Source organism: Malurus melanocephalus, unplaced genomic scaffold (genome assembly GCF_030028575.1).
Source record: "Malurus melanocephalus ecotype Western Australia unplaced genomic scaffold, MMel_1.1 scaffold_52, whole genome shotgun sequence".
NCBI lineage: Eukaryota > Metazoa > Chordata > Aves > Passeriformes > Maluridae > Malurus > Malurus melanocephalus.
In genome coordinates this window covers 2,788,802-2,810,934 of record NW_026623284.1, presented here as the reverse complement: position 1 = coordinate 2,810,934, position 22,133 = coordinate 2,788,802, and the positions used below count along the sequence as shown (strand labels likewise).

Sequence of the window (22,133 nt, the reverse complement as noted above, 5' to 3'; positions counted from 1 at the left end):
TAGCTGTAAACCTGCATCCACAGTCACCACCAGCTCCTTGTTGACCCCTTCTCCATTCTCTCCCATCCCAGGATAATCAGTGGAATTACACAAGGGAAACAGGTAGCTGGAGACCACATCAAACAAGCATTTCCGAGAATCATAGAATCATTTAAGTTGGAAAAGCCAGCACTGCCACATCCACCACTGTGTCCCTAAGCTTACCACGTTTACATTCTTTTTARTCCCTCCAGGGATGGTGACTCCACCACTTCCCTGGCCARGCTGTTCCTGTGCTTGGTTTCCTCTTATGAGAGTAGCTGAATGAAAATAAAAAAGGGATCCTGAGGGACAATTCCATGAGTAAGGGATGTGTGACTGTTGTGTCCAATGTCAGCTGATGGAAACTATAGAATGATGCAAATCCTTTTCACTTCAGCCACTTCTGCCCGTGCTGAGAACTAAATACATTCATTATTGCTAATTTACAGCTCGCCTTTTGTGGCCCAGCAGGTGAGGAGCTCAGTGCAAAGCTGGTTTCAGTGCTAGGGACTGTCACATCGCAGCCTTGGCGTTTGAAGGATAAGCACTGCTCCACTGTCGGTGTCACAGACCTTTGCAGAGGGTCGCTGTCACCGCGGCTGGGCCTCAGCACGACGGGGCCGCGCTGCAACGCGGAGTGAGGCCGTTCCCCGCTGCTGCTGTGTGGAAGATAAAGAGATTTAAAGACGATAAAGAGGACGGCCGGGGAAGGGATCTGGTGAGAGGCCGCTGTGGAAAAGCGCGGCGATCCCGAGGGAAGCGAGCTCGGTCCCSACGCCGTGAGGGATGCAGGACGGGACCCGCCCGTGCCGCGGGGATGCGATGGGGGCGGACACGGGTGCGGAGGCAGGACAGCTCCTCCCCGGCGGGGCGGGATGAGGGGCCGGGCACAGGGGGACACCGCCGGGAGGGGCTGGGAGGAGGGGAGACAGGCCACGCCGAGGGACAATGTCGGGGGCCGCGGCCATCTGCGTGCTGCGGTGCGATCTGCGCGCCCACGACAACCAGGTAGGGAGCGCCGGGGGTTTCTGCGGGAATAACCGCGGTGTCGGGCAGGATGGGGAGAGATTCTCCCTGCAATGCTGTCCCGGGAGCTCTCACGGCTCTCTCTGTGTTTCCAGGTGCTCCACTGGGCTCAGAGCAACGCGGATTTCGTGATTCCCCTCTACTGCTTCGACCCGCGGCACTACCTGGGCACCCACTGCTACGGCTTCCCAAAGATCGGGCCCCACAGGCTCAGGTTTCTGCTGGAAAGTGTGAAGGATCTGAGGGAAACGCTCAAGAGAAAAGGAAGGTACTTGAGAAAGCAACGTGCAAATAACACATATATTTCTGTTTTTCTACTCTTTTTCAACCCATTCCTGTGCTGGGAGTTGGATCCTGTCCGGGATCCAGGGACATKTTCAACCAGATCAGGTTCAGAGCTCCATTCAATCTGACCTTGAATATTTCCAGGCATGGGACACCCACCACCACCTCTGTGGGAAACCTGGGCAAGATGCATCAGGCAGCTCTCGAATCTCTTTAGTGTGTGAGGATGAACAAATTCACTTTTAGGTAACAGCCTGGCTGTGTGCCCAGTCATCCTTTCTAAGGCATTCGGAGTGGCAGAAATGTGTTTGACACAAACTAAGCCCCAGAGGCTTACAAACTCTGTTCAGGGGCTCCTAAAAATGCAGGCTAGTCAAATCGTGTCTGTCTGCTTCACACACTGTCTGTGCTCCATAGAAAACCAGGACATGAGTGCCTGCCTGGGCTGGGACGAGAGCCTCTTTGTACACAAAAATAACATCAAACCTATTTCAGAGCAATGTTTTGTATTTCAGTACCCTGGTTGTGAGGAAGGGGAAGCCAGAAGATGTGGTCCATGATCTAATTACTCAGCTGGGCTCTGTCAGCGCTGTGGTTTTCCATGAAGAGGTAAGGGAAATACTCCAGTTAAAAGATAAAATTATGCTGTGAAGGTTTCTTCCACAACCAAGTGGTGATGCATATCTTGTGTGTTCAGAGTCTTTCTGGGCTGTGGTGTTGTTAACCTTGGGGAAACTGAATAGTTCCTGGAATGGAGATTCCCTGAGTGGGAGTCCTCGATGGGGCAAAGGGGTGAAGGTAATGGGGTGATGCATGAGGAGGGTAACACCAGGGTTTGGGGTCTGTGTGCACRTGGGAGCTGAGGCTGTGCAGCCATGGCCTCACTCTTTTGCTCTCCCTAGGCCACGAAGGAGGAGCTGGATGTGGAGGAGGGGCTGTGCCGGGTGTGCAGGCAGCACGGGGTGAAGATTCAGACATTCTGGGGCTCCACGCTGTACCATCGGGATGATCTTCCCTTCAGGCCCATTGACATGTGAGTGGTCCATGGTGTCACTCCTCCACTGTTCCGTTTGTTTGTCACTCAGGAGGGCTCCTATGCGTCTGGTCCCACTGCGAAAGAGCCCGTTARTCCATCTATTTGTGCATTTATGGAGTGGTGCTGTCATGCTCAGGCACAMAGAGGGGAAGCAGCACATTCACCCCTCTGCACTAGTAGGATTTATGTTTCCATGTGGATAAAGCCCAGGTGTGTGCTTGACCATTTTAAAGGGACTGGAAAAGGCATCTAAGATCATCAGGTCAAACCATTAACTAAGCCAAGCCCCACTGAACCATGTCCTTCACKGCCACAGCCACACATCTTTMAAATCCCTCCAGGRAYAGGGACACCGCCATTTCCCTGGACAGCTGGACAGCTTGTTCCAGCCTGAAAACCCTTCCCATGAAGAAACTTTCCCAAATATCCAAACTTCCCCTGGAGCAATTTGATAGAATCATAGAAAGATTTGGGTTGGAAGGGACCTGATTTACTTCCACCCCTCTTTGTGTGTGGACTCTTCATGACTCCCTCAAYAGTCACCTGAGGTGTAGTGATGGAGTTGATTGTGGTGTTCTGTAGAAAATGTCTGAAATAAGGTGCAGACAGGCRATGAAAATGCCTCTTTGTCTCCTTCCACTTGAAAAGGCACCATGAGAATGCAGATTTTCACACTAAGGTGGCTGTATTAATYGCAAGTTAGGTGAGATAAATCAGGACACACCTTACATTGAAAAGGCACAATTTGCATCAGAAGCAGAAAGGAACTGGGCAAAGGACTGAGCTGCTGGTGGTTGTTAACCCCGGGGGCATCAGCCTCTATTGTCCCTGGCAATGTACAAACAGGCATCACAAACGTGAGAGGACAGCCTGGAATGCCAATCCTCCTCCTGAGGAAGGGGTGTGCGGTGCGAGGAGGGGCAGCCGCCCTGCAGTGACCTGGCTGCTCTGTCCTGCAGGTTGCCTGATGTCTTCACCCACTTCCGAAAAGCGCTGGAATCTGAGGCCAAGGTCCGGCCAACYCTGCGCATGGCAGATCAGCTAAAGCCCCTGGCTCCAGGGCTGGAAGAAGGGAGCATCCCTACAATGGAGGATTTCGGACAGAAGGGTGAGAAAACTTAATTTGAAAGTTGCTCCAATGAAATCCTGGTTAGATTCTGTTCTTAAAAATACYTTACCAGGTCTGTTTTTAAAAATATGGTTTACAAATTACCTGCTGCTCCAGATTCCCAGATGTTCAGCCAGGGTGAAGTAGGTACCTATAGTGGCCCTACTTGAGTTTTGATTGTTATTACAAAYCAATATATTATATTCTCTCACAGAAAAGATGTCTCTTTGTAAAGATGCAGAGGGAATGAGTGCTCAAGAGATGAAATRTTAGTCCCTAAGGATGATTGGATTATCATGGCCCTTTCAGTCTGGGAGTTGCTGCAGAAGCATCTGCCTCTAGTTGCAGGGTTAGGCAGGTATTTGTCCTCAAAATGAAAGARAGTAGATTTAGATTACATTTTAGGAAGAAATTCTTTCCTATGGGGGTGGTAAGGCCCTGGTATAGTTTGCCCAGAGAAGCTGTGGCTGCCCCGTCCCTGAAATTGTTCAAGACCAGGTTGGACAGGGCTTGGAGTAACCTGGGATAGTGGAAGGTGTCCCTTCCTGTGGCAGGGGGTGGAACTGATTGATCTTTAAAGTCCCTTCCAAGCCAAACTGTTCTGTGTGAATCTATGRTTCTAGGAGATGTCTTTTACTGAGAATTGAAACACAGAGGCAGTGGTTGCCCTTCAGACTGTAACTCRCAGTTCACTCATACTGCAAACAAAAGTAAATTCCCTCTGTGGAGAAGCTGCCCTGCAGCTGGGTAGGAGACATCTTTTTAGTGATTTTTAATGTTTGATGTGACCCTTATTTAAAAGGGAGACCACACAATCTTTCCCACCCCCAAAGCAGACATCCCCAATGCTGAGCATGCCCCGATTTTAAGCTCTCTGCCTTGGAGATGCTTTCCGAGGGGGTGACAAGGTGATGGTGTTTTCTGTGGCAGATCCTGTGACTGATCCACGAACGTCCTTCCCCTACAGTGGAGGAGAGACCCAGGCTTTAATGAGACTGCAATATTATTTTTGGGACACGGTAACGCTTACATTTCCTTGCCTACATCCTCCCCCCCTTGTACACACGGCTGTGCAAGTGGGTGAGGCTGTAATTTCACTTCCTAATAATATTTCCTTAGCTCCTGCATAAAACTTTGCAAAGGAGGGAATCAGCATTATTTCAGTTCTTCAGAGTGACAAACTAGACCAAAAATAAGTCACCTGGGAATGGGGAATATAAGCCAAATACTTAGGAGCCTAGTTTACTGGACATCTCTCTGAAGTATTTTTCCATTAAGTTCTGGGACTTGGGACAAAATTTTTAGCTGCTTTTACCTTGATATGCTCCTTCTATGCTCACATCCCACATCATCAGCAATGTAATTCCTCTGTTTTGGAGGACTGAAAAGTGGCTTGAAGGGCTGGAATTGCAACTGGGGTGAGAAACAACCGACTCAAGTTCTGCCCACAGTTATAAATAGTAGGAGGTTTCTGTAGTCTGGTTTAAAATCTTCCAGCCAATGATGACAATTACCACTTGTTTCCTTGCTTTGGTGGAGTGGAGCTCCTGCTGACTGCATTTTGTCAGTTTTTGAACTTCTTTCTGGGTCTAATTTGAGGAACTGTCTTAAATTAGCCTTAACTGAATTCAAAGGCACATGTGCTGTGATTTGCAACAGCATCTGAYCCCAAGCAGCTTTGTGGATAAAGGAGGGAGCACCTCTCCAACTGAGGTGGGTTAAAAGTGTGGTGTTCCCAGTGCCTGGCTGGAACGGCCCCGGGGCATCCTTTCAGCTGCYTTTCCCACATTCCTGCATTCCTTTGCTTTTGGGGAACATTGTCCTGGTTTAACCCCAAGAGGCAGCTCAGCCCTACRCAGCTGCTCCCTCAGTCCCTGCCAATGGGATGGAGGAGAGATTCAGAAGGATTTGAGTGAAAAAAGTCATGTGTTGAGGTAAAGAGTGTTTAATAGGGCAAGCAAAGGCTGTGTGCACAGGCAAAATGAAGTAAGGATTCATTTAATACTTCCGTTGGTGGGGAGGTGTTCAGCCATCCCCTGGAGAGCAGGGCTCCATCAGCTACTTGGGAAGACAAATGGCATCACTCCAAGTACCTCCACTCTCTCCTTACCCAGCTTTATAWGCTGAGTATGACATCATGTGTTCTGGAATACCCTTTGGGTCAGCTGGGGTTGGCTGTCCCAGGCTGTCCCAGCTGTGTCCCCTCCCAGCTCCCCAYGCACCCCCAGCCTGCTCGGGGTGGGGTGGTGAGAGAAGCAGAAAAGGCCTTGAGGCTGTGAGAGCTCTGCTTAGCAGTAAGGAAAACATTGGTGTGCTCTCAGTGCTGTTTTCAGCACAAACTCAAAACAGCCCCAGATTAGCTACAATGAAGAAAATTAACTCCATCCTGGCCAAAATGAGTACAAGTGCTCTTGGTCATGCATTAATATGATCGGTGCTGGAAAACCTGTTCCTTCTATTTTTGTGATGCAAATGTTGCTCCCCCAGTGAGCTGCAACATCCGTTTAGCAACTCTAACCTGTGCAGTGAAGGGGATCAAGGAGAGATGGGTCTTCCCTCTGTCCTCTGCATTGTCCTTGGGATGCTCAGGACATGGAAAATCTGCATCCTGCTGTAAATGTGGGGGCACAGAAAGAACASTGACCAGGGTTCCTGCAGCCGAGTGTTTGTTGGGTGGTGTCAGAGCAGTTCTCAAACCCCCAAACAAGCAGCCATTTGGATAAGRCAGCCAGCTGCCAGTTCCAGCGGTGCTTCTGCATGGATTATTGATCCAGAATCAGATGGGAATGGGCAGGGAGCAGCACASCCTGGTGCACAGTGCTTGTAGAAAGGAACATGCTACAGGCTGAAGCAGGGAGCACAGCTTGTGGCACACGCACATCCCAGAGCTGTAACGAAAACTGCTGGCCTGATTAATTCCTGAGCGATGGAGGCAGGAATTTGGCAACTGCAAACCTTGCAGGCAGCCATGAGAGGGAGCCCAGCCCTGCCAGATTGCTCTGGCTCCAGAAAGAAAGAAAACATTGAACAGGTTGATTGCAAAGTATTAAAACCTTTTGTTCTTTTGCTCTCACAGAACCTGGTTGCATCTTACAAGGAGACTCGGAATGGGCTGGTGGGAATGGATTACTCGACCAAATTTGCACCATGGTAATGACTTTGTTGTGAGACTGGAAAATCCTTTTCTGCTCCTGTCCTAAACTGATGTTACATGTCTGCTGAGTGCTGCTGGGCATGGATGGGGATCTAGGTGTGATTCCTTTGGTCTTTTTTATTGTGGTAGAGCAGCTCTGAGGCTGCACTTCCCTGCAGCTGCTGCAGAATAGCAGAACTGTGGTGTGCTGGGAGCACCAGCGTGGACAGGGAGCAGGAGGGACTCACCATTTACCTTTGGCTTTGTGCTGATTTCTGTGGSCAGGGAAGGGCAGGGAAGTAGTGCAGCTTCAGTGTGTTGGGAGGGTTGTAGCAGAACTCAGCCCAGTCCTGGTTTCCTGAATACTCTGGGGTAAGTCACCCCACCTCACTGCCATTCCCTTTTCCTGTGGGATGAGGAGACATTTCTGATTATTCCTGTTGGAAAGGATCTCTTTTTTTGGGTAAATATCTCGATTTTTAATTAGGAGGTTTAGTCTCTAATGCTGGAAGAGACAGACTCAGTTCCAGACTGAAATTGCAGCAGCAGAACTCAGTTCARCCTAAGCTGAGAGCATCTGGATTTTCCCAACAGAATTGCAATGAGAGCCAAATCTCTGAGACTGTAAAGGTCAGGATTTCTAGTTTCCAAGTARCTCTGTGCTTTGATGGTTGCAGTGGATGGCTCCATCTGGTGGCACTTCAGGATCTCAGGACTACTGGCACTGTGGAAGTTTTGCTTGTGGCYTCCATTGAGTTTTTCCAAGCTGGCCACTAGCCCAGAGCAGACAGCCCTGATCTGTCTGCCCCAAAATATTCCTCTGTCAAATATTTAAAATAAGAGCACATCAGATTGCAGCCAGTCTTTCCCATCTCATACTGGCCATTAAAGCTGTTCAACAATTAAGGAAAAACTCTTCAAGGCCTTTCTTCCTGTTTTCCAAAATTCATTAGAACATCCAATGTTTCCATGAGCCAYAGTGGAAATGGCAGTAAAATGCTTTTCTAAGAAAATCAAGGTAAAAGTTGTTCCTTATCACTGTGTATGATGGGTTTGGAGTCTGCAAGCTCTTTCCTGTCTTGCACAGCACTGATTTGGAACAAATGGAAGGAGCCCAATGGGTTGAAATGCCAGAGTGGGATTTGATTCCTTATTTTTCCTGCCTGGGCTCAGATTTCCAGCAGTCACTTGCCTTCTGGGGTTGCTCAAATGAGACATTGAAAGGAAAAGGAAGGAAAAGGAGGAAAAGGAAGGAAAAGGAGCCCTGGGCTTAGGATAAGGAGGTTTGTAGTAAAAGGACAGTTAGGACAGGTGATGCAGAGGTTGACATTTGAGATCCTTTTCTGGGTTTGTCATCAGGTTTGTCAAATTATTTAGGAAAAACTTCTCAAAATCATTTTGCAAAATGATTTATCTCCAGAGTTTGAAGACTCCTATAACAGTCATAACCTGGGAAGGGGAGCATTTTGATTCTTGGAAGAGAATTCTCTCTCTTGAAGAGTTGCAAAGAAGTTGTACAATTTGACTAGGAAGTCAGGGTCAGAACTGCAAAACAAGCAAAACCTTTCAGACAACAATTCTAGACACAAAACTCCCCTCCCTCTGAGCTGACATCAATCTGTCAGTCCTGCGTGGCATTCAGGACATCATTCCTCTGCTTTCAGGCTGGCACTGGGCTGCATCTCACCTCGATACATCTACGAGCAGATCCAGAAGTATGAGAGAGAGAGAACAGCAAATCAGAGCACATACTGGTATGTCTTTGCACCATTAGCATGGTTTATTTTCTCTGAAAAGAAACCTGGCATTTCATGCACAGGAGAATGATTTGTTAACTCTCTTTGTAATTAATGTTTGTTTTTCCTGTGCCTGCTGGCTGGTTYCTCTGAATTGCCCTGTAGCTCTGTTTCAGTTTGGATTTATTAGCCTGCSTTTGACACCCAGAGGCTTTAGGCACTTTGTAAGTAAAGATTATGAATGCCACTTGTCATTATTATTGCTGAGAAACAGTAGTTCATGATTTTTAAAAACAATTTCAGCAAATCAGTGCCATCCATCTCTGTGTTGTTATTATGAGCTAGAKGAGAAGGAAGAATAATTTACAAATAAAAGCCAAAGGGTTTCTCACACCAAAACTATGAGCAGGATTTCACCCAAAAGTCTCAGTGACTGTGACTTGTACAAATCCCATGGTGTTTGAAGGTCCCGTGGCTACAAGTCCAGGACATGGCCCCATGTTTGCTCAGCTGTTTGGCCATGACCACTACACCAGAGCAGAGGGGAAGAGGGCACTGGGCTTGGGTTTAGTSCACCTCATCTTGCCACTTGTCCTCTTCCCTCACCTCTCCACTGGCTGCTCTCCTGTCTGCAGGTTCTCCTGGGGGAATCTGGGGATGGTTGAACTCAGTTTATCCATCCCTCGGATGGCCTTGAAATTGCACAGATCTGCCCAGACACTGTGAATCAGAACCTGGGGCTCTGATAGAGAAGCAGGTTCATGTTAGAGCCTGACCTAACATTAGACCTAGATGGGAAAAATCCCAAACCACAACGTCTGTGGAAACTTTAGAACTAAATACTGATTTTGGTGTGTTACATTTGCAACATCCCAAACAGCACAGTGGTTGGTGAAGAACAGGCAGAACACTGCCAACTGTTCTGGCCAAAACGCTCAGTTTTATTAAAATTCAAGTGACAGATAAAATATCAACACCCTTGAAGTGTATGTTTTGTGTTTTTTTACTTCAAAGACAATTAAAAGAGGAAAGATTTCAAGAAATGAACATACTCATGTTTTCCATCTAACAGTCAGCCAACCTGCTGGCAGCTGGCATGCCATGGTGATTTTAGCATTTTGAAGTGTTCAGTGATTATAAAAATGGAGCTGTCAAGCTCTCAAGTAGGGACTCATTGAACCTCAGCATTATGATGCTACTTTTTAGGATTTGGGGAATGTCCTGTTCAGGTTGAACATTAGAAGGAATTTCTTCACAGGAAGGGTGATTAGATATCARAATGGGTTTCCCAGGGAGGCAGTGGAATCACTGTCCCTGTAGGTGTTTAAGGGAAGACTGGACRTGGCACTCAGTGCCATGGTCTGGTTGCCCTGGTGGTGTTTGGTCACAGGCTGGACTCAATAATCTCAGAGTTTTTTCCAACCTAATTGATTCCGATGCTCTGATTCTGTTCAGTAACAGATTTTCCAGAAGGATCTTGTCAGCCTAAAAATCAGCAGAGCAGAGTGCTTCCCATATGGCAGAGAGTTGAAGCAGATCTCTGAGGCTGATGTGCCATCCTTTTATAAGAAGCTCTTTTTATATAAATTTTTTTATATAAAACTGTCTATTTTSCTCGGGCCTAGCAGCTGATCTCATGAGCTGAAGCACTGTAAACCAGTTTAGAAAGGTGTCTTTAAGTCCCCTGCGAAGGTTATTGCTGACATCAATGCAAAGCTCTCAGGAATGTGCTGATGTGCTCGCTCTTGCGGAAGCGTGGAGCTGAATCAGGCCCTCGCCCTGCTCTTTGGAATTGCATCCCAGCAGGGACGGAGGAGGARCTCATTTCCTGAAACTCTGCTCCTGCATGTGAGCTGAGGAAAGCTTCCCAAGTGATTCATGCAGGGTTTGCTTTTCCTGTAAGCCAGGTAAGTAGGCTTGGGGAAACAAACTGGTGTCATGGGGAAGGTCCCTGAACTCTGTCATGAATAAACCTCACAGTGTTAATGATGGGCTRTATGGAAGCAAAATCCTAATTTGGGAATCATATCTGACCCACAGTGAAACAGAGAGATGGCTTTGTGTTTCAGGGTCCTGTTTGAACTGCTGTGGAGGGATTACTTTCGGTTTGTGGCCCTGAAGTATGGCAGAAGAATTTTCTCAAGAGGTGTGTATGGATCACCATATTTGGAGTGGGAAGSTGCTGTCTTACAACAGGGAAGGTCAGAGAAGAAGCTGCTGGCATTGAGTTGTGCAAATGTTCTTCTCACAGTGCTCATGTCACCATCCTGGGATGCTGCTGGGAGCTCTGTGTTAGCCATGAAGTGCCTCAGCACTACTGTGCTGGACACTGAGCCCCAAATCTGATTAGATATGGGGAGAATTATTAACACATGTCTGTGGGAAATAGCAGCACAATAAGAGTGAAGATGCTGTTTGCAGGGACATTACATCTTTAAGCAGAATCCAGGCTTCAGGTTTGCCCAAGTTCACCAGAGGACCTGGGACAGAGCAGGAACTGACCCTGCAGAGTGAATCCCAAGAAACCAGATGCCACACTATGTAGGAATCAGGAGTCCCATCGCAGGGCCAGTGTTACTTGGGGCTTCTGCCAGGTAATTGTGGATTTAATACTTGCTACAGAAATGGATTTCACATAAACATTGCCCTGGGGTAAAGCTGAAAAAGAAAATACCAGTGCGGGCCAGAGCACATCTCYGTCCACTTGTGAGGTCTGAGTTATTTTTAATTAAAAGGGTAAAAAAAGAGCAACCACCAGCAAAACAAATAGTAAAAATCCATTAGAGCTTGAGCACCCTCTCTGTGCAAAAGACACCCCTTTGCAAGACTTGAGGGGAGGAATGGATCACGTGTAAACCTGTGCAGAAGGTTTGTTTGTGATGGCACCGAGAGGCTGAGCTTCACTCACCTTGTGTCAACCAAGCACCCCTGGCTGTGTGGTTGCATGAGAAACTGACTGTGTCAGTGTTTCTTCATCATCAGATCATTATTTTCCTCCACAGGGCTTCAAAGTAAAGAGATCCCCTGGAAAAAGGACCTTCAGGTCTTTGACTGCTGGAAAGGTCAGTAGAAACCACAGGTTTGGCTGGATGTGCTGTTGCTCTCCATGTGTCTGTTGGGGCTCACACTGTCCTAACACTGGCTGGGGTCTCTGTAGGGGACCTGTCAGCACGGTCAGGGCTGGCATTTAAGCTGACATCACCAGCTGTATCACTGTGTGTGCTGGACACTGGGCTTCCCTTCCCAGCAGGAGCAGCCCACAGGGTTGTCCTGCTTTGTGAGYTGCACTGCAGGTAGATTTTCCTGCCCAGGAGGGAGTGTTTGTGACCTGCTGGTCCTTTCTGTTGAGTCACACAGAGGCTTGACCAGTCCTTCTTATCAATGAAGGTTGCCATGCCTGCTACATTTGGTTCTGTTTGCTTTGGTTACAGRGTTACAACAGTTTTAGATTAAATCTCACCTTTGGTAATCCCACAGCCTTTTTAGCTTTTATAACATTGTTGTAACATGAAAGCWAGCATAATATCTCRAAKCTCAGAGGGACTAACAGATTAAARTATCAGAATCAGTGAAATRCACACCTGTATCTCTTTTTCCTTGYTGATGCCACATGTACCCGTTGGCACACAGGATAAAATGAACCACCTAGGCACAATAAATCCTTTCCTTAACATCAGATAAACTCTACTTTTCAGGTACTAACCCTGGAGGATTTGTCCAGTACATCCCTCTTAGTCACCTGTCAAGAATCTCTCTGTTCTTGGCCCATCCCACTAGTGGCTGCATATTTATTTTACCATGCAAAATTCTCTTCAACCCACCTGATTGTTTTTCAAGGCCTGAGATTTTTCTGTACCTTTTTTATTTTTTCTTGCCAAAAATTCTCCTCAGCTTAATTTTCACTGTGAATCCCATTTAATTTCCAGTGGATCACTGTGGCTGTTAAACCACACTGAAATCTCTCTTTGMTGCTGTCTTGGAAATGGCTGTGAATACATAACCACAGGTTGGTTTGAGTGCCCCAAACCGTCCTGATGTCCCAGTGCTGTCTTTTGTCTCTGCAGAGGGCAGAACTGGGGTACCTTTTGTGGATGCCAACATGCGGGAGCTGAGCRCCACGGGCTTCATGTCGAACAGAGGGCGGCAGAACGTCGCCAGCTTCCTCACCAAGGACCTGGGGCTGGACTGGAGGATGGGGGCAGAGTGGTTTGAGTACCTGCTGGTAAGACTGGACTCTTTGTGTGCTTGGAGTTTAGTGACAGGCAGGARGACAGCCCTGATTAATAAGGAAGTGTACAGATGATGATGAGTAATTTTCAGGCTGATCCAAGTTCATGTATATACTCTTTCCAGGGTATGAACTTCCCAAAGATTACATAAGGAAAGGGAATTTTGCCACAGCAAAGCTGTAATCGACCAAGGTGTAGATAAAAATTTTGCAGTAACAGTGTTGATCCTCCATGTAGGGTTTTAGCCAGAGATCAGTCGCACTTGAGAAAACGTTCAAACATTATGTTAACAATGCTGATTTGCTCACCCCAGAGGCTGGGGAGGAGGGCAGCCCAGAAATAGAACATGAAAAGAAACATGTGCTGGCACAGCATCTGTGCACTGATGGTTGTGGACAGGGAAGCCATCTAGGCAAGCACAGGCAAGCGTGGACAATAGCTGGATCAGCTTCCAGGGAGCTCCACCCTGGCTGGAGGCATCCTTCTTCATTCAGGGCTGTTGCAGCCCTCCCTGCCAACTGGAGCACCAATTCCTCTCTCATATATCAATCAGCAGCTGTGTGAGCTCAGTTAAATGGCTGGGTCACTTCTCCAACCTCAGTCCCCATGGATTCTCATGGTACTTACTGAAAAAGGCCAAATGCTCACACCAGCCTCACATTAATGGTCTTATCTGTGGGATACAGGARGCTACTGGCAATCCAAAAATTTTCCACTTATAGTGCTGAAGGGACAGAGAAAGCCCAATTGCTTTGCCATTATCTGCAGTTAAAAGAGCCCTTTTTTTCTGATTTTTTGTTTGTTTTTTTTTTAAACCTGCTTGGAGATGGGCTCTGACATGGCTTTGGCTGCAGGAGGAAGATCTGGTGTGATCTTCCACCCCAGTGCTGTGAGCAGCAGAGAGCTCACACAACAACACCATGCAGGACTTAGGATCCTCCAGAAAGGGGCTTTGGTAGCTCCATGCAGTGAAGCTTTCCTAGATAAGAACGAGAGCCTTATCTGGGACACACAAGTGTGTCCTGTTCCACAAGTAAGGAAGACCTGGRAGGTCTCACACTAGAAAGATGCTCCCTGTGTTATCTACATGAATTCCTATGGACACGAATGACACCAGCCTTGCTGGAAGCAGGATCTAGCACTCTGCACATGCCCTTTCACCTCAGAAAGCTCCAGATTCTSATGGACACTGTAGGCTGGTGTGGCACAGGCTGATCTTTGTGCCCTTCTGTTTCAGTTTGTGTCACACAGCTCTGTGACTGCAGCCTGGTGACATTTCCCGAGGAGCATACAGGAGGTAACAGCTTGGTGGGGAAGACGTGGCTGTAGAAGAGGCTGGTACAGAAATGATCTCACTTGCCTCTAAAAGAAGGAAAGCAGTGACTATTTCATCTGCAATGCCACCAGCAAAGTTTTTTCATTATCTGTTTGTGCCATTCACACCAGACAGGCAGGGAAACTGAGGCACAGTTCTCACCAACCCGCTGGAGCCAGGGGAAAGGCCAGAGGCCACTGGTATCCTGAACTGAGAATACCTCAGCCCTGACTTCATTGATTTCATTCACAGGGTCAGGCCCCAAGGAGAGGCAGAGAAACAAACAGAAGAGAATGCCAGGAAGGGGCAAGGCTGAGGGGGAAATGAGCCTGCCTCCTGCAGGCCCCCTTGGATTTGCCCTCACCTCCCACACGCTTTCCTGCATGTTAATCACACAATTGGGCCTCCCATGGCATCTTTCTGCCCTCCTTATCTCACCAGCTAGAGGAAGCGAGMTGGAAGGGGAAGCCTGGTGCACAAGGAGCAGAGCTGGCTGCTGCTCACCCTGAGTCCAGCACTCACAGGCTCTGCAGACAAAGGGCAGCTTGACAGAACCTATTCCCTTCTGCCATCCTGGTGCATTGACCTTCTCACCCCAAGGGTCTGGCTGACATCTCTGTGTGGACTTGATTGCTGCTGTGGCTGCAGTAAAGGGAGAAGAGAACAGCACTGAACCAGCTCTTTCTGTCCCAGCTGCTGCTTTGGTAGCACAGACACCCCCAGGAATGCTCAGAGATGCCCACACCCTCTTTGCTATCACTTCCATGCACCTCCTGAGCTGGGTTTGAATTGTCCTACAAAGGGAAAACTTCTGGTGTTGGATTGAAGCCACCCTGCCCAGCTGAAGTGCRCTCAGATGGGATCATGTTCTGCTCTCATTCGTGCCTGTTCCAAAAGTCCTGCTCCATTTTACCTAAGCATCCTTGAGAGCTTTTTATTTGTTTAGATGAGGAATAACTTGACAATGGGAGAAAATGACAGTGTTTGTATTGTTTGCATCTTCATATAAACACTGTGGTTTCTCCTCACAGTCTGAGTTACGCTTCTTTTCAATCTGCCTAGTAGGATCTGCAGAGATGATTTTGCCAGTCTGGGTAATTGGTCAGGAAGAATTTTCTCTCACATTTAAATACTTTTTTTTTTTTTTTTTTACTATAAGCACTCAAAAGCTAGGGCTACTTGTAAAGTCTGCCAGATGATGCCAGAAAGAAAAGAATTTTCTTTAAAAGAAATGAAACTGAGACAGCGACTTTGTTTGGTCTTTTATCTGTCTCGTTGGCCTAAGAATCATAAATTGAAGTAGCCTGGGAAGATGATCCCAGCTGTAGGAAGCAGCCACACAGCACAGTCCTTTTCTGAGCCAGATGCCTGTACCTACATGGGAGAGCTCTGACTAATCCAGGCCGGCTGGAATGAATCCCATTCAAGGAATTTTCCCCTTAGAGCTAAAGGATGGATGAGAAGATCTGACAAGGGCCAGCCCAGCTCTTCTGACTGCTTTCTCTCTCTGTTCTCAAGGTGGATTACGATGTTTGTAGCAATTATGGCAACTGGTTGTACAACGCTGGCATTGGCAACGACCCACGGGACAACAGGAAGTTCAACATGATCAAACAAGGCCTGGATTAYGATGGGAATGTGAGTCTTGTTTGGCTGTTTCACAAGGATGAGTGCAGTGAAGGATATGTGGTGTTTTCAGGGAGCAGAGGAGATCAATTTGCAGTTTTTGTGTCTCCTAGCCAGCAGTCAGGCAGGATCCTCGTTGTGTGCAGGAAGATGTGACTTTAACAACCTTCTGCCGTCCCCAGGGAGTGGAGCTCCCCACACCCTCCCTGGTTGGTGTGTTTAGTGTTTCATCCCCATTTCCTCCGAGTCACAGCCACATCCCATCAGGACCTCACACAAATGCTTCCCTGAGCACAGAGCAGCTTCTTGGAGAGCTCAGGAGTTACCAGAGAGATAGAACCACTGCTTGAGAGGTGCTGAAGTGTAGATTAAATCTATGACTCCTCTGACAATCCTCTTAAATGGTGGGAGCAGAAAAATTGTCTTTCCATGTGCTTAGCCAGTGTTTACACATTGGATTACCTGTTCCCACACTATTCCTTAGCTTCATGTCAGGCTGTGCTGTTTTCTTTTGGCTCTGTAGCTGGCAGGATTTTACAAGAAATCAGAAATTGGTCCTAGTAGGGGACACAGCAGTAGAGTTAATAGGAGACATTCACAAACGAAAGTGTCCAGCTGAGCTAGTCATCCTAATTTCCTTCAGTCACAGGAAACTTTCTGGGGATGACTTCATTTCAGGATGTCCTAAACAGGGCAGGTGAGCAGTGCCAAAAATGCACCTCTGCCAACAGAGTGAGCCTGTGAGGAGATGTCCAACATCCAGGGCTACCTTTAAGTACTCATTCTAGGTAGAGGATTTAGCAGGAGGGGCTAAGACTTGTTGCTGTACAACACCAGCTTCTCCACCTGGAAATCCAGATCTTCTCTTTCCATTGAGAAAGACCCTTGTTGGGAAGCGTTTACACATTGTCACTGAATGGATCCTGTCCYACTGGTTGTGTTTGCAGGGGGATTACATCCGGCTGTGGGTGCCAGAACTGCAGGGCCTGAAGGGAGCAGACATCCACACCCCCTGGGCACTGAGCAGTGCTGCTCTCTCCCAAGCAGGAGTAACCCTAGGCAAGACCTACCCACAGCCAGTTGTGACAGCTCCAGAGTGGAGCCGACACATCCAGCAGAGGCTTGTGAGTACTGGGAAGGCTGGGATGGGGTGGGAGGGCTCCAGGGGGCTGCTCTGCATCTGTAGTTCTGCTCTCCTTTCTCAGATGTAAAAGGAAAAAAGTTTTAACACAAACTGAYATGATCTCACAGCAGGGACTGTGCAGCCAGGGCTGTTTAGCTCTGCCTGTCCTACTCGCAGTGCTGAAGGATGTGCATTTTTGCTGTTTCTCTGTCCCATCAGCCTTGTGCAGTCAGCAGGGCATGTCCTGACCATCCTTCCCTGCTCTGTCAGCTCACAGGCCAGCATGGAGGGATGGGGCATCTCCAAGGCCTCCACTGGCCTGAGCACCACCCCTTGCAGATGGACAGAAGGGAGCCATCCCCCTGTCCTCTCTGTTCAGGAGGTGGAAGTAAAACCAACCAACTTCCTGCTTGAGTGCATCCAAATTGGAGTCAGCAAGACCTGGAAATATGGGGACTGCTCCTTACACTTTGCATTTTGAGTGCAGCTCCCCTTTAGAACAGGGACAGAATGAGATGCTGATCCTGCAATAGGTCAAGGCTTTTGTCTGCTGCCTGGGCTGCTGCTTTTGGAGGAGATGGTAATGGAAGGAAATGGATGTAAGCAGTGGTTAAGCAGTGGTTGTGTATTCTAAGGAGTTTTCAGCATTTTGCCTTTCCCCCATGCATCCTCCCTGCCTCCTCCTGAGTGAGAATACTCTGTGGAAGCTCAAGTTTTGGTGTTGTACCAAGTCAGTGAATAACGAAGCATGTCCGCATTTCAGGTTTTAATCCCAAGGTGCGGTAACAATTTTTTAGGCAGGATTCCTTTGCCATGAGTGGGAAGTTTTGTGAAAGCAAAGCCTTCTGCTTCATCCRTGCTGTTGGAGGGCCTGGATTACCAACCTCCTGGGATCAGAGAAAGGACTCTGTGTTGGAGCTCCTTGGTGAGACACTGGTTTGAGGCAGTGATGAAACTTGAAGCCAAAAAGCTTCTCCATCATCAGAAGTCCAATTTCGGTCAACTTTCCCAGCTCACCTTACCRGAAACCTTGGTTTCCTAAATCCCAGCGTAGAGCAATGCCTGTGAGGCCTTCCTGTTTTTTTTAGTGAACTTGTGAGGCAGAAGTTCCACGTGCACATTCTCCTGCATGTCAGTGCTGCTTTGTGACCAGATTCACTCTGCAGTATCCATWAACACCTCGCTGTTCCTCTGTCATTTGCCACAGGGAGGAAGTCCCCATCTCAGGGGCAGGAGGGGACCTGCACAGGCACCACCACAGCACAAGGACAGAGGGATAGATTTTTACTTCTCTCGCAAGAAAGATGCTTGCTGAAGGCTGGAGGAGCACTCATTAGGAGGTTTTGCTGCTGAGGGTGCCTGGATAATGGGTAATCACCTTGAACAAACCAAAGATACAGATCTGGCGTGGTAAAGTAACTTGGGATCTGCCTGTCTGGTGTTCCCAGGGACACTTGCTGGATGTGGGTAATTGGAGGTCATGTATTAGCACCTCTCCTAACAATCCAGAACCAATGGTTTATGTGGCAGATTTTCAGTCAGAACTGAAACTTCTTATGCTAATTTTTCATGTTTTAAAGTTTTTCATGTTTTAAAGTTTCAAACCCACCAATCGTTGTGCAATTAAAAGTTTTGCTACTTGAATATTTTGTCTTCCTCGTTTCCACAGAGATCCATAGATAGAGACTGCAGAGGATGTTCTTTTACTGTGTCTCCTGCGGTAATTTGGAGAAACAGTCTGTTCTTTCTGAAAACTTCCTTGGAGTCCTTGCAGTATCCTGTTGTTTTTTGTACCAGCCGAGAAGTGTTGGAAGCTTAGAAGTGTTCAGTTCATAGCCAAGAATTGTGTTTAGTACTTGGCATCAAAACCAGTTTGAAATGGATCCCTAACCATTTTTAGCATTTTATTCTTATGCAGAACGTTGTACTTGCTGGAAGAATCTGGGAATTTGGAGATGGCCATATTTGTGCTGTCRTGGAGCACTGTTATCTGAGGGGCAGTCTGGGTCTAAACACTGACCACCAAAGATGGGACATGGCTCTGGATTTATGACTAGAGATCCACTGGGCCTGTTTTGTGAAGAGTAACTGTAACACTCTAAAATCTGAACACTCTGGGTTGATGGGTTCAGGTTTGGATGAGAAATGAACTGACATTGAACATGTGCAAGCTGTTCTGCCAGAAGCAGACAAACAAAGTGATTTTGAACACACACCCTGTGAAGGCCACATTAATAAGTCCAGATTGTTGTATTAGGGGGCTGGGCAGGGATGTAGCCATCAAGGGGTAATTTGGGGGTAAAAAGAGTGAAGCAGCTTTAGTGCCAGCACTGTTTTCTCTGGTATAAGTGTCTGCTGACACACASCACTGATCCCTGTCTGGGCCACTCCAGAGGGCAGGGAGGTACATTTGGACAAAGCCCAGCAGGAGAATCACTGAATCAATTAGGTTGGAAAAGTCCTCTGAGRTCATCAAGTGCAATCTGTGACCCAACACCTCCGTGTCAGCTGAGTGCCACATCCCCTTTCCTTAAACATTTCCAGGGATGGTGACTCCACTGCCTCTCTGGCGAAGCCCATTCCAATRTAATCTCCCTTTCTGTGAAGAAATTCTTCCTAATGTCCAACCTGAACTTCCCCTGGCACAGCTTAAGACTCTGTCATCTTGTCCTATCATTTATTGCCTGGGAGAAGAAGCTGACCTACACCTGGCTACAGCCAGGAGGGAGGGAGCTTTAGGGAATAATAATGTCTCYCCTGGGCCTCCTTCTCTTCAGATWAAACACTCCCAGCTCCGTCCGCCGCTGCTCATAGGACTGGTGCTCCAGACTCTTCCCAGCTCCGTTCCCTTCTCTGAACCCGCTCCAGCCCCTCAGTGTCCTTCCTGACCTGAGCCCATACCCGRACACCGCACTCGAGGTGCCGAGCACAGGGGAAGCATCACTCCCCTGGCCCTGCTGGCCGCACTATCCGGACCCGAACCCYGTCCGGCCCCGCACGCAGAGGGAGGGCGGGCACAGAGCCCTGCGGGGGCGGCGGAGAGGCGGGGCGAGCCGGGAAGCGAAAGTGCCGGGAAAGGGAAGTTCGGAGCGCGGCACGGCCATGGCCGCGGCTCCATCGGATCCTGTTCCCRGCTCCGGCTCCAGCCCCGTCCCGCCGCTGGATCTGCACGCCGTGCCCATGGTAGCGCTGAACTACGGGGTCCGCCGCCGCCTCGGGCTCTACCTCAACCCGCGGGCGGCCGCGGCCGCGGACTGGACGGCGCTGGCCGAGGCGCTGGGATGCAGCTTCCTGGAGATCCGGCGGCTGGAGGGACTGCCCGACCCCACGGCCACGCTGCTGGAGGAATGGCCGGGACGCTGCCCCGGCGGGGCCACTGTGGGGCAGCTCCTCGATGTGCTGCGCCGCTTGGGTCGCGACGATGTYCTGACGGACCTGGCCGGCAGCGTGGGTGAGGCGCTGCGGACGGGGAGAGCTGGGGTAGCCCGGGGAATCCCGGCACTGCTACGGGAGCCTGCCCTCGGTGCTGCTTCCTTGATACCTGGAGAGGGAGGGGATGCTGTTTGTGCCGCTCCTTTTGTTCGTGCCGCTCTTTCTGCTGATGTTTGTCCTTCTGTTCGTGCCGCTCTTTCTGTTCATGTTGGTCTTTGCTGCTCTGTTCGCGGAGGTGATGTTAAGAAAAACTCTCGCTTAAGGAGAAAAGCCTTTTCCAGAGTGGAGTGACCTCCTTCGCGTTCTCGGGAGGGCCACAAAGATGCTCCGAGGGTTGGAGCATCTCTGTTGTGGAGAGAGACTGGGAGAGCTGGGGGTGTTCATCATGAAAAAGAGAAGGCTCCGGGGATACCTTAGAGCCCCTTCCAGTGCCTAAAGGGAGAGGGASGGGGACTTGTTGCATGGGCAGATAGCGATTGGATAAGGGGGAATGTTTTAAACTAAAAGATGAGAGATTTAGATCAGATATTAGAAWACTACATAGATTAGGTATTARGAAGAAATTCTTCCTTRTGAGGATGGTGAGGTCCTGGCACAGGTTGTCCAGAGAAGCTGTGGCTTCCCYATCCCTACAAGTGTCCAAGACCAGGTTGGATGCGACTTTCAGCAAGGTGGAATAGTGGAAGGTGTCCTCAGCCACAGCAGGGTCTTGGAATGAGATGAATCTATAAGGTGCCTTCCAACCCCTGAGACTCCTGTGAATCTCACCTTGCTTCCAGGAGAGCAAAATGCTGTGTTTCTGCTAACCATGTGCCCTGCAAAGCAACCTGGAGCTCCATCTTATCCCAAACCTTCAATAAGAAAGTTTCTGTGTGTCAAAGGATGCTGTGGGCCAGGTCAGCCAGGAGATAGTTTGCACTGACACCAGACTGTGAAAATTACARTATGTGGATATAGTGTGACACAAAGGTATTTTCTGGGAGACATGAAGGATGTGTGGGACTGGATAATGTTAAGGTAAAAAGTTCCCACAAAAATTGAAAAAAATGAGACAAGTCTGTGAGAAAAATGAAGGTACTTGTGCTGTTCTGATATTCTGCGCTGTAACTTTATATCCTTTGTTGTCAGAGAAATTCAGAGGGAACCCAGCTGTCATCAGAATGGGTTTTTTTTTGCCAAAGGATTTCTAAAGCCGGAGAATTCCCTGAAGACCTGTGTGTTGTATATCAGACCTTACGGAGTTAGCAATGAGGAAGTAATAAATCTCACTTCCTGTTACTCACAGAGATAAAGGAAGATGTAGAAATCCTCCTCTGTAGAGAGCCTGAACAAAAAGCAATGGAGGACTTCCCTTTGCTCCTGTGGTTCTTCCTACTTAAGAACACAACCTGAAGACCAGGTTTTGGAAACGACAAAAGCATCAGTGTGCTTTGTGATCTGCTGACCAGAAGTTCCTAACAAATTAGGGGAAGCTTCCAGCTGTKCAAAAGATCTGGGGCTTCACAAAATCACTGGGATCCCCTAGGCTGGTTCTGGCCCTGAGCTCAGGGCCTTTCGCACTAGAAGGGAATGTGGTGGATGGACTTTCTCAGACCTGGAATGGACTCCAGCAGAAGGAGTAGGAGTAGCCTGGGCTGCCAGAAAATCACAAGTTTTTGCGACCTAGCCCAGAGCTGATAAGAAGAGACAGGTAAATTCTTGGAAGGGAGGCCTGCTAAGGGCTGTTCGACAAAAATATTGTCTGTGGCTCATGAAATTCCTTTAACTCATGAAATTCCTTTAACCATTAAATTCCTTTAACTTATAAAAACAGATTGCAGATTATACCTAAAAGACAGGTTTCTGGGAAATATATATTTATTAGGGAAATATCTCTGTAAGAGATACTATTTTATTCTTATGTTCCCCCCTGGGCACCTGGTTTTGTGCAGTGCTTGARACAGGATGATGCTTGAGCAGAGGGACCTTCAGCCTGACCAGCGTGGCTGTTCCTCTCTTACTGTTTTTGGCTGAGGACTACACTGAGGGCCTGTGACCTGTTGCTGGTGCTCAGAGCTCTTGCA

General features: G+C 48.3%; 2 protein-coding genes across 2 annotated transcripts in view; both read left to right on the top strand.

Annotated features, from left to right (window-relative positions):
• Positions 1–963: 963 nt before the first annotated feature.
• Positions 964–18,275, top strand: LOC130573169 (cryptochrome DASH-like). Its single transcript, XM_057365423.1, has 14 exons — positions 964–1,029; positions 1,143–1,315; positions 1,848–1,941; positions 2,235–2,365; positions 3,328–3,476; positions 4,407–4,495; positions 6,553–6,626; positions 8,274–8,363; positions 10,415–10,491; positions 11,348–11,407; positions 12,410–12,567; positions 15,408–15,527; positions 16,463–16,639; positions 17,846–18,275. The coding sequence occupies exons 1-14, from the start codon at positions 970–972 to the stop codon at positions 17,951–17,953; spliced, it is 1,560 nt and encodes a 519-aa protein (XP_057221406.1). The 5' UTR covers positions 964–969; the 3' UTR covers positions 17,954–18,275.
• Positions 18,276–19,691: 1,416 nt separating this feature from the next.
• The window catches only part of MYD88 (MYD88 innate immune signal transduction adaptor), a 10,382-nt gene continuing 7,940 nt past the window's right edge, over positions 19,692–22,133 (top strand). Inside the window, exon 1 of the mRNA XM_057365422.1 lies at positions 19,692–20,089. Within this exon, the coding sequence (XP_057221405.1) occupies positions 19,741–20,089 (349 nt within the window). The 5' untranslated portion in view covers positions 19,692–19,740. The remainder of the gene's footprint in view (positions 20,090–22,133) is intronic.